This window comes from Nelumbo lutea, chromosome 1 (genome assembly GCF_056320005.1).
Source record: "Nelumbo lutea isolate HS-2025 chromosome 1, American lotus-T2T, whole genome shotgun sequence".
Taxonomy (NCBI): Eukaryota; Viridiplantae; Streptophyta; class Magnoliopsida; order Proteales; family Nelumbonaceae; genus Nelumbo; species Nelumbo lutea.
The window spans coordinates 70,760,658-70,772,600 of record NC_142684.1 but is presented as its reverse complement, the minus strand read 5'-3'; the positions used below and the strand labels follow the sequence as shown (position 1 = coordinate 70,772,600).

The 11,943-nt window shown below is 37.7% G+C and overlaps 1 protein-coding gene across 2 annotated transcripts; it reads left to right on the top strand.

Annotated features, from left to right (window-relative positions):
- The first annotated feature begins 3,504 nt into the window (after window positions 1–3,504).
- LPXB (lipid-A-disaccharide synthase B) lies at window positions 3,505–10,597 on the top strand. Of its 2 annotated transcripts, none has more exons than XM_088965752.1 (8): window positions 3,505–4,022; window positions 5,343–5,442; window positions 5,576–5,681; window positions 5,769–5,992; window positions 7,587–7,665; window positions 8,485–8,723; window positions 9,106–9,332; window positions 10,131–10,597. In XM_088965752.1, exons 1-8 carry the CDS (start codon window positions 3,787–3,789, stop codon window positions 10,318–10,320), a joined length of 1,401 nt encoding a protein of 466 aa, XP_088821878.1. In that variant the 5' UTR covers window positions 3,505–3,786; the 3' UTR covers window positions 10,321–10,597. The 2 variants fall into 2 exon arrangements, with proteins under 2 accessions (XP_088821878.1, XP_088821877.1); XM_088965751.1 differs by having other exon boundaries at window positions 3,523–4,022; window positions 8,470–8,723.
- The last annotated feature ends 1,346 nt before the right edge of the window (window positions 10,598–11,943 follow it).

Genomic DNA, 11,943 nt, shown 5'->3' with positions numbered 1-11,943 from the left:
TTAAAGGACCTCGCAGATGAAAGGATGGAGTGGGAAGCGAAGTCTGATAATAAAAGCCTCTTCGAAGACACTGACTTCAGTTCTACCATGATTCTAAGGGAGTTGGTCTTCCCCGGGCAAGATGAAGCCATAAGATTGGGGTACTTGGAAGGTCGTCGCCAAAGCAATTACCTCCTCACCACTGAGTTCAATACATCCAAACTCTGACCTAATCCTAGGTTGTTGAGAGGTCGAGGCCCCTTTATGGGATCCTCATCGCTCTTGAGTCGAGGTCCTCACCTCACCTCGAGTTGCTCGGGGATACTCGCTCTCCAACCCACTAGACATAACTCAGGAATGAGGACTTACCGAACTAAGAAAGAAAACCAACCTCGTGTGCTAGTTGCTCGAACACTTGTTCAGCAACAGTCCAGAAAACTCCCAAATAGTGCAGTGGGGACCCGATAGGGCCCCCTATTTATAGCGGAAGAGCGTGAGAATTGACGACGGAGATGCACTTCATCCGACAGCCCAAAAAGGCAACGTGCGCTTTCAACACTTAGCGACATATTTGAATTTTGACTTTACCTACCCAATTAAGCCACCTCGACACTTGGCGGCGGAATTCAAAATTTGAACTCGCACGCCCAATTCAAAAATTGAGCTTAATGCATGCAACAACTCACTCTCTAGACCAGATGGGTGAGCCAAACTAAGCTTGTAGAGAACCAACCAGACCCATCACTCCGAACCAAAGACTTGCGGTGGAGCCTTGGCCGAGTTGACCTTGGCTTAGGAGTGGGGGGCAATTGATGTGGGGTAATTTGTCCCTATAGGGACATCACAACACATAGCTCCACGACAACTCAACTCTATGTAAGTGGACTCTGAGGGCATGGTAGACACCTTGCATCTGTTGTGGACCCCTCGTCCCCATCTCGACAAGGTGAACTACATATAGATCGAACGATAACAAGTCGGTGTAATAGGCGACTTGCCTCTACCAACCTAGTAAGGATCTAGTTAGCGGCCTGGATGACGCAACGGGTGACCTCCTCCTCAAGCGAGTTGACGCCTCCTACTTCCCCGGGTCACGACGCCATGTTGATGGAGCTAACTATTGCCCCACCTTCTTTGGGTGCGACTGGATAAGCACCCCCCGCTTATGTGGAGTCCATCACTTGGTGTGAAACCACCTCCGAATCAGACATGTCGGAGATCTTGGATGCACTTCATGGAGGTCACAGTATAGCAACCCGGTTTGCTAACTTAAGCATCAGAGTGCCCACCCCGGGTATAGCAACCTGGACACCCTAATAATTCTTCTCTTGCAGCTTGACTAGGCAACCCACTCAATTCAGTGTTTGAGTTGTTTGCCAGTAGGGAGCATCAAACTATGCACCATCAAATTTGAATCCAAATCCAATATAGTAAGAGTTGGATTTAGATACCTCCCTTGATCCTAACAAATTGAAGTGGAACTGGAAAGTTGATTCGTTTAGTTAACAGATCAAATTCGGATAAACCCCGATTCGATCCGTTAGTTATGAAAAATTATATGTTATATATTTATTTATATAATATATATATATTCTATATATTCTTTATATAATTATTTATTATATAGTATTATATTATATAAATAATATAATATTAATTATATTATATCATCAAATTTTTTTATTAAAATTCTAATCGAATCAGATTTGAATCTAATATCCAATGAAATATTCAAATTCGGATTCGGATTAATCGAATTTCTTATTGGTTAGATATACCATTTACCAAATCCAACCCGATCCATTTGCAACCTTATTGACAATGTTTCAACGAGCTATACATGTTTGGTTAAATTCATTTAGAACTTCTCCCAACTATATGTTTTTATATTTGGTTGAATTCATCCCCAACCCTTCTTCTCTCTTTATTGTCTCTCACATTTCTCTTTTCATTGATTTCTAGAGATGGCAATTTCCCCCATAAAACGGGGTCCCACCCCACCCACCCCGAATGGGGCGGGTTTTCCCCGATCCTAAACAAGGATGGGGCGGGGATGGGAAAAATAATTTTTCTCCGAACCGGGTATGAGGTGGGTCGAGTTTTGTATATAATTCCTTGAACCCGCCCCCGAACCTGAAGGTAAACTAGTAAAATATATCTGGGTTTAATATTGATACTTAAAATATCTCTAACTTTTCCCTAAATTTTTAAAATCTTAGGATCCCTTAATTTTATTTTTGAATTATCCCTAAAGTATTATAATTCAATTCTAAAATACCCCCAAATTCCTATATCCTATGTATAAATTGTCCATAAAATAGATAATTTTTAAGTAATTGCCTTGTAGCGGGGAAATTTCGGGGATTCTCTGTCCCTAATAGGGAATGGATGCCCCGCCCCGAACCCGCCTCGCCACCAGGGCAAGGAGGGGGTGCCCCGCCCCAAACCTGCCCCGTTGCCATTCCTATTGATTTTCATACCTCTACTCTGAAATTGGATTTGATGCCAATGGATCTTTTAACAAAATACCCAATACCAAGGTTTTTAAAAATCGAATCAGAAATGGAACCGCTTTGGCCACTGGTTTTCAGGCTAGTTGTTTGACTATTTGAGTCAAATTGTTCAAACATTTTAACAATTTAAAACTTAAAGTCATGTATATCTCATCTTACCATTGGATTGAAATATTAGGTTAAAATGGATATAAATATTATGAGAAGGGGGTTGAGAATGAAAGGGGGTTGAGAAAGAGAGTGAAAAGAGGGCTTTGTTGGCTGAGAAGAATAAACTTGGAAAAGAGAGTGAAAAGAGGGCTTTGTTGGCTGAGAAGAAGAAGAAGAAGAAGAAGGGAATGAGAGTGATGATGATAGTGACTTGTAGCGGTGATGGTGACGACGATGTTTGGGTCAAACATTTAAATGGTCAGACTGTTCAACGATTTGTTGACTAATTCAACAATTTTTGATAAAATGACAGTTTAGTACTAAAACCGAACTAATACCTTGGTTGGTTTTCGGGCATAACAATCTAACCATCTAGGTCAAAGATGGTTTTAAAACCTCAACGGCTAACCCAATAAACCAAGGTTTTTAAAACCGACCTAGACAACGAACTGGTCAAGGTCCAGATACCGAGTAGAAGGTTCGAGCGGTTCAACCACCCGGGTTAACGGTTTACTGACCAAATCAACATTTTTTTGACAAAAATCCAATTTTGGGGAAAAACGGAACCGGTCACCTGGACGGTTCCTTATTTTTCCGGTCTGACCATCTAGTTTGGTTCGGTGCAGTTTTGAAAACCATGCAATAAACCAAGAGAAAGAGAAAAGAAATGCAAGGAAAATAGAAAAAAAAATGCAAGGAAAAGTCTTAATTTATTTGCTATGTAACTGTCTAATCTCACAAGTTATAGAGATAGCATTTTCTGCAGATTTTACCATTTTTAAATTTTAAATTTTAAGAATAATGAAAGGTAAAATAAAATATATTTTTTTATTTTTTAAGAAAACTTAGGGATAATTTAAGTGATTTTTTTAATCCATCTAATTTGGATGAATATTTTACACAAATCTGGAGCGTATATGAAATTTGCCCTCATGGCCCATGGTTCCCTTTTCTAAATCAACAGTCGTATAATCCATGTGGTTCAGAGAAATAGAGCGTCATCATCTTACTTTCTACTACAGCAGAAGATTCTTCAATATTCAGCTAAAAGAATCCTGCTTCAGTATTTTTGCCTCGAGCGCCGTAGCAGAGGAAGTTAAACCGCTTCACATTCATCTCTGAGTGACACAAACTCGATTTGAAAATGTTGATCAGAACGATTGGGCAAGTGAAGAATAAGTTGTGTAAGAAGTTTGCGAGGTTTCTGGGAGGATCACTATCTCTTTGTAGCAAAGCTGCAGTGGAAATGGCTGCTAAAGACGGAGAGTTAAGGATCTTCATGGTCTCTGGAGAAGTTTCAGGAGATGTCATAGCTTCTCGTCTCATGGCGTCTCTTAAGAAACTCTGTCCATTCCCAATCCGTTTCGCAGGTGTCGGAGGGTAAGCTAGCCTTCTCGTGCTCCGATCTTAACCAATGTTTCACTAACTTCGTTCATCTGGGTTCAACACATCTTGGGCTTATTTCATTGTTAAACTGATAAACACGAAATTGTGAAGTAGGTATCAATTAACTGTGCATTTTATGGTTTAATTTCATTGTTAAACTGATAAACACGAAATTGTGAAGTAGGTATCCTTTACCCTTTCTTTCGTAGTTGCCTTTTCCACAGTTCCCATGCTTTTATTTTCAGAATATTTTATTGCTCAGTTGTTCCAATGTCTGGAGTTTGTCGAAGGATTTATAATTTTTCTTTTGTTTTTGCTATCGTTTTCGAAGTATGCGGCTTTTAATGGTTCCATATATTACAAGTACATAGAAAGGCCATTCACAAATTTGGTTCCAAGTGCACAGACTCAATTCACAAATTGATAATTCATGCTTTTCTTGGACTTGCTCACTGATTTATCTTCATACACAGTTGACCAAAACAATGTGGGTTCTCTAATTTTCTGTTTAGGTACCCATCGATGCAATCTCTTCTTATACTTTGAGATACTTGTATCTTTGGGAGGATTGCTAATTTGACCTCATGTACCTACCAACAAAATAGATCATATATTCAATAAGCTCTTTGCTAACCGATAGAGAATTTTCACTTCCAACTAACTGCCCTTATTATACTTGGTAGGGGCATTTGATGTAATTCTTTGTTTATTACGTCCATGCTTCTGAATTCAGTAGATATCGCTTTTTTTATTAACTCTTAGCCTTTGAGAATGTATCTTCCATTTATTTAATCTTGTAAACATAAATCTATGTTTCTGCAATATGCAAGTAGAACCATCCGGGAATCTCTTCCTTCATTGCAAGTTTAGTTCTGCAGTTTGGTCACACTTATTCAATTCCCTGAATCTAAGCTGGTGCATGCCAGCCTCAGTTAGAGCTCTGCTAGACGAGTGGCATATCCAGGGGCTGTCTAAGAAAGGAAAGTTATGCTGGACTTCCATCCCTCCGACAGTTCTGTGGGCTGTGTGGTCAGAAAGGAACAATAGGAATTTTGAGAAAAAATCTACTACTGAAGCCGAGGTCATTAACTCAGCAATAGAGGTTTTGAGAAGTTGGATGTCTATACATACTGTTTTTAGAGATAGTATTTCTGATTATACTTTTTCGAGAATGGCCTTTTTTTGAGTTCCTTATTTTGTACAGCTTCTCATTGTACACATGACCTTATATTAATACAATCATACTTTACCCTTTTTTCAAAAAAATCTATGTTTCCCATGGATTGAATCTATTTATTTAATCTGTACAAACAGAACTCTGATGACCAAGGAAGGATTAAAATCCATGTTTCCCATGGAGGATATTGCAATAATGGGCATCTGGGAACTGGTGCCACACTTGAACAAAATTAGGGTAAGTTGTGCATTGTTGTCCTTTTGGCTTTTGCACATCAATATAGCACCTGTTTTGTTATTAAATTAGGCATCCATGGTAATTATTTAGCTTAGGCAGTATGCTTTCTTGTGCTGGAACTTGGAAGTGACAGGTGAAGTTAAAGGAAGCAACAGAAGCGGCTTTTATATTTCAACCCCATATAGTAGTAACAGTTGACTCCAAAGGATTCTCTTTCCGCTTCCTAAGGCAATTAAGAGGTAACATGTTCATACTTTCCGAAACTTTGTAGCAATGCTTATATTCAGTTAAAAATAGAGTAGAAAATAAGTAAATGCTTCTTGTAGCTAGATATAGGCATCAAGGATTAGTTGGTCCTGTCCACTTCCATTACGTGGCACCGTCGTTTTGGGCATGGAAGGGTGGTGAATCAAGGCTCAGAGGTCTATGTGAGTTTGTGGATCATTTATTGTGCATTCTTCCATTTGAGGAAGAAGTTTGCAGATCAAATGGACTCAATGCAACCTTTGTGGGCCATCCCATACTGGAAGATGCTTTAGACTTGAATCTGGTATGGATTTATTATTTCAAGAAATGCATAAACTAGCAGTTAAAAGATTAACTAGCTATTTGACAATCTAGTCAAAGTGTTTTTAGTTTTGGATTTAGAGGTGATGGATTCCTCAGAAAAAAAGAAGATTATATTTACTGAATTAAGTAATTAACAATAAATAGAGCTGGATGATCATGAAGATAAAATCTCAAATAGGGACATAAAAGAAGGGTGCAGATGTAAACAATCCTTCTTTTTGAAGATTAAGTATATATTTGAATTAAACAAAAAAAGGAAGTAATTACATAAGCCCCATGCACACCAAGGTTCCATACACTGGGAATATTCAAGCCTTGTATCCGTTGTTTATACACAATGACTTTTCTATCAAAATAAGAGTCATGGTTCTCCCTGAATAGGCTGATCAGGCCAACCCATGAGAGTAGCCTTGCCTGAAGTATAGTGATCAACATGCCCTCCAACTCTCTATTGTTATAGAAAATCCTTGGACTTCTTTCTGACCATATAGTCCAAAACACAGCAAGAGGAGCTATCTTCCATACCATAGCCCATTCTTTACTCAATCCCTGCAACTTCCAGCAATTGAAAAATGCTTCCACTGTTTTTAGGAGTAAGGACACAACCATCCACCCCATAAATGCTTCTCACCCACACCCAAAGATTCTCCTATATTATACAATGAAAACATAGTTAACAGTTTCTGTACATTCATTACACAATACACAAGTATCACTTTTCAACCTCACTCCCCTGTACAAGTTATCCTTAGTCTGGCATCTATTAAGAATAGCCATCCACACAAGAAGAGACACCTTAAAGGGAATAGCTGAGATCCAAATTTTTGAAGCTGAGAATGGAACAATGTTAGAAACTGTAACATGTTTGTATTTGTAAAGAGATTTTGCTGAATTACCAGACTTCTCCTAAATCCACAACCTTCTATCAATCTATGATGTGTTAATCACCACCTTGCTCAGTTTCTGCAACAGTTCAAACACTGGAGCCAACATCAAGTCATTTGGGTGTCTAAATAAACAGTGGCTACCACTTTGATCTACCATTAAAAGATTCATAGTTATCAACCACCATTCCTATTCTGTGATATGTTAAACAGCTGATAGGAAATCTCCTGTTCTGTGATTTAAAGAGTCCTTATTTAATTTCTTTTCTGCTAAGGCTTTCCTTTTTTAATACTTTGAATTTGAAGTAAAAGCACAGAAAACAAAGTTTTTTTTTTTGGCTGTAAAAGAGTTGAAAATATGCTGATCAATATATGAGATTTTATTATGAAAAATTTTCAACTCCCTCAACATTGAAACAAGTGAACCCAAGGGATACCTTTTTAGATTTTCTGAGATTTTAAGTAATATCTCTAAAAAATGGAAAAAAGAAAAAAAAGAAAAAAATCCTCCTCAAATAAATTAGGTGGATGCAATTATTACTTCTGTGCTTTAGTGCCTCATTATGATTGCTTATATATATATATATATATATATATATTCAATAAACTGCTTGCTGTTGATTTTCAGTTTGATTGTCAAATGCAATTCATCCAGGTTCTAGTCAATAAAAGTAATTAACTTAATTTCAGGGAAAAGATTGCTGTCTAAATGAATGGAAGGTGCAGGGTGATGGTGAAGGATTCCGAAATGAACATAGAATATCTTCGGGTAATTTTAGCAACCAAAGCTCTTAAATCCTTTCTGTTTCAATAAACTGTTTCCTTTCTAATTTTTCTAAGAATAGATACTCTGTTGTTGGAGAGGTTTTGACAATTATTGAAGCTGAATTGGAAAGTGCAGAATTTTCTTAAGCTGTGTCGAATTTTTTAGCATCCGTTGAATCTGGGTCCTGTACCCATATGTGGAATAGTTGCTCTTATCGAACAGACATGCTAGAAATTTTAATTAACTCTGCCATTGTAAGCTTGTCCTACACCACCACTCCAAGTCCCAGGCCTGTTGTATCAGGTTGGCATCCAGAACTAAAACTTTTGCTAAACTCTCATGATCATGGATCCTGATTTGTCTTTTCATGTTAAATAGAACAGTATGGCGAAACAGGATTCATGTAGCTGACCCCATGTAGTTGGGGTAAGGCTTGGATGATGATGATGCTTTTTTTTATTCTTTTGCAACATTCATTAAAGGATATAACTAGTTGTAGTTTAGTAATTTTGTAATCAATGAAGCAAGTTACTACTCAAGCCCTACAAGTAGAGGATTTGGAGTTGTAGTAATGTGGACCTTTTGCTTAACCCCGCAGTACTCTTTCAGAGGTATGGTGTATAACTTTCCAATTTCATTTTTTTTTCAATCATGGAGAAGAATTTTTAACCTCTCTTCAATTTAGATAAATATTTTAGTATTTGATCTTTATGGAAACATAGAAGATCTCATGCATATAGTCTTGGATCCAAATCATTATCCTTCCAGTTGACTTTTTATTTGTCAGCTTGTCCTTATACCTTACAGGTTTGTCTTTTACAGGAACAACAGTCATCACTTTGCTTCCTGGCAGCAGGTTACAAGAGGTTACTCGCATGCTTCCAATATTTTCAGACACTATTAAGTTATTAAAGGGATCCTTTCCTGAGTTGACAACAGTCATTCCTGTAGCACCTAATTGCCATGTGGAGAACTATATCAGTAGAGCCATTCAAACATGGTCTGTGCCAACAATATTGATTCCTGGAGAATCACAACAGTTGAGATATGATGCCTTCAGTGTAAGGAACAATTATCTCCCGATGTGTTATTTTTGTCGAGAAATATAATTAAAAAAGGGAATCTAAACAATAAATAAATTCTACAAATTCCAGAGAAAATGAGGTGCCTCTCAAGGTCCTTTCTAGCCAATTAGCAGGTAGCATGTATGAGACATCTCCCTATTGGATGATTTTAAATGCACAACTTATATCTGTCTTAATTTTCCTGTATGTTATGCAACCCAGACTTTTTTGATGGATTAACCTAGCCTAAATTGGTTACTTCTGAAATAGGTCCTACTAAATTTTTGCATTTCCAACTTAGGTGGACTTGCCCAGGATGATGCCATTCCTCCTCTGAACTAAGTTGTGACTCTTCCATGGTGAATCAAATTCTTTGCAGGCAAGCAGGGTTGCTTTAACTACTTCTGGAACTGCTGCCATGGAGTTGCAACTTGCAAGATTACCATGTGTTGTCACTTATCGAGCTCATCTCCTAACTGAATGGTTTGTTCGCTACAAAGCAAGGATACAGTACATTTCCCTCCCCAACATTCTCTTGGATTCAGCTGTTATTCCTGAAGTTCTCTTTCAGGCTTGCACGCCAAAGAATCTTGTTGAATTCCTCATGTAGGATTCTTTCAACCTGCTTATGACCTTTTTCTCTTCTGTTTGTTTTCCAGGTTCTGAATGAATTGTTCACATATATTTCCTAATATTTTGATTAAAATAAGATGAGCATATAGGTTATTTGAACCTTTTCTTGAGAAGAAGATACAAGTCCACGGGGTGTGATACTGACATGGCATTACCTAGAGTATCCCCATATAGCCTTAGAAGGCAGCTTTCAGAGATCCTTTAGAAGAAGATGGACCTTTCACTGCTCCCCCCCCCCCCCCCCCCCCCCCAACCAATTTACAATTTGACAAGTTTGTTTGGAAAAAGAGGGCTCTCTTTAGAAGAGGATGAGCATATACAATTGGAATTAAAGCAACGTATCATATTATTAATTTTGTTAACTGCTAGTTAGAAAAAAGGGTTCGATTATGATTCCAGAAAGACATGATACTGGAACGGAAAACTTGTAACCAATCAACCAGCATCATAACAGTGACAACCAATCAGGTGGGTTCTCATCAAAATTCACAAGGGGTTTTGATTGGTCAAAGCCTTTCTGGTATCATGTCTTTCCGTCATCATAGATTTTTCCTAGACAAGGTGTTTTAACTTAATAAGTTGAATAAGAGCTTATGTGATTTCTGGTTTAACCATAGGAATGCTTGCCACTAAAGGAAAGTCCTTCTCTCATCCCTCCATACCTACACCCCCCCAGGAAAAGAAAAAAAGGAGAAAATTTTATGGGTGTCTAAACTTATTCTAAAGTAATAATGTTCTGGAAGTTGTAACATGTGCTCTTTCTCATTGCAGAAAAGTAATTCATGATGAAGGGCTTCGGAAAGCACAAGCAATCACAGCTGAAAAGGTGTTCAGACTCCTCAGTCCTTCCCAAAATTATATAAGCAAATTGTGCCCACCGGAATTGAGACCATGTTCTCTTGACTACAGCCCAAGTATGATTGCAGCATCCACTATACTAAGCCATACACAACAGTGCTGAGAAGCAGATCATGCATCACTGTTATCACAATCATAATCTACGCTTTGTGATGGTAATTTTGGTTTTATATATCGACACTGGAGTGGATCACATTTTCAGGTGAATTGAAATGCCAGCTAATCTGTAAAAGTTGGTTTTCTTTTCTCCCTTCTTTCAAGTTCTATCCAAATATTTGAGTTCTTGATTTGAGACAATAAAGTGCAAAACGTATTTTTAGTAATCCAAGGAAACTTGAGACTTGAGAAACACTCAAATAAAATGCTTTTCAAAGATAAAATGAGCCTCTTGTGCTTGTAGTTTTCAGTGTGGATGTTTTGTGGGAAAGAAAAAAACCATGAGACTGCTTGAATATCAAGCAGACAATTGCAGCTGTATGTGTTTTCTGTTTCCAAAATTGAAACCAAAAAGTGTGTTATTGAATTTTTGGTTTAAAGAACGTGTTTTCATCTGGTCATCTAAATATTACTCTTCATAAATCATATAATTTCTGTACTTAAATATTTGTTTATGTTTTAAAAACCATAATTTTGATGGTTGAAAAAACACGGGTTGTTTTTTTTTTTAAACAAAACCATCTTGCCTTTGCTTTTCAACACAAAGACGGTTCAAGCTGAGTTAGATGGGCCAATTTAGTATATGTATGGCATCGATGCTGCAGATATCAAAAAATGGTGCTGCTGATGTGTGGGTTGAAAGCATCGGTTTCTGAAAAAATTGTGTATTTTTTTTGTTTGGAATTGTTGCTGCCAGGTAGGACGTTTCTTGGAGCAACAGTAATTTTCTGTTTGGTACCAATGCTCTAGGAAATGTTTTCAACACTGGTACCCATTATTCAGTGCCACATCACTGCCACTTTACATCCCTGTTGGTAGAAACGAAGTGCAGCTCCAGGAAATACCAAATTCGGCGTTGCTTTAAGCCATACTTTTCCAATTTCCAATGTGTAGTTTGAAGCACTGTTTTTTTTATGGAAAAACGGTTTCAAACAAACACCCATTTCCTGAAGCACCATTTTTTCCGATGTGGCACTGATGTGACCATTTTCTGGATCAACGGCAACAATGCCAAACAGACGCTTAGCGGTTTGAATCTCAACCTTTTGAAGTGATGTCTTGAACGCTTTAGCAATTACTATAGTTTGATTTGAAAACACGAGTAAAAAAAAATCATTTAGATCACCAACAAAAATCTGTGATTGGTAAATTCCTACACCAGGCATTTTTATTGATCGAAGTGTTCTTAGGTGCATTGCCCCCTTGCAGGTGTATTGACGACAAGTCTATCAAATTAGGCAACAACTCAAGCCTCAAGACTTAAAGACTGTATTTTGTTGCGGATAAAAAAAAATTAAAAATAAAGGAAAATAAATGCCTTCCATAAAATTTGGAGAATAATATTCAATGGGAATTTGAAACATTTTCTTAATATCATGTGTAACAATTTATATTGGGTGAACGATACCAAAGCCATTCATCTAAGGTTCAAAGTATCGATACATATCGGCCCATATCAGCTGATACATATCGTTCCAGGACTCCAACAATGGATGTATCGGGAGTCTGACCGGTTCAGGGGGTGGAGGAACCTTAAACCAGCCCTCTGAACCAGTTGCCGAAAAAATAA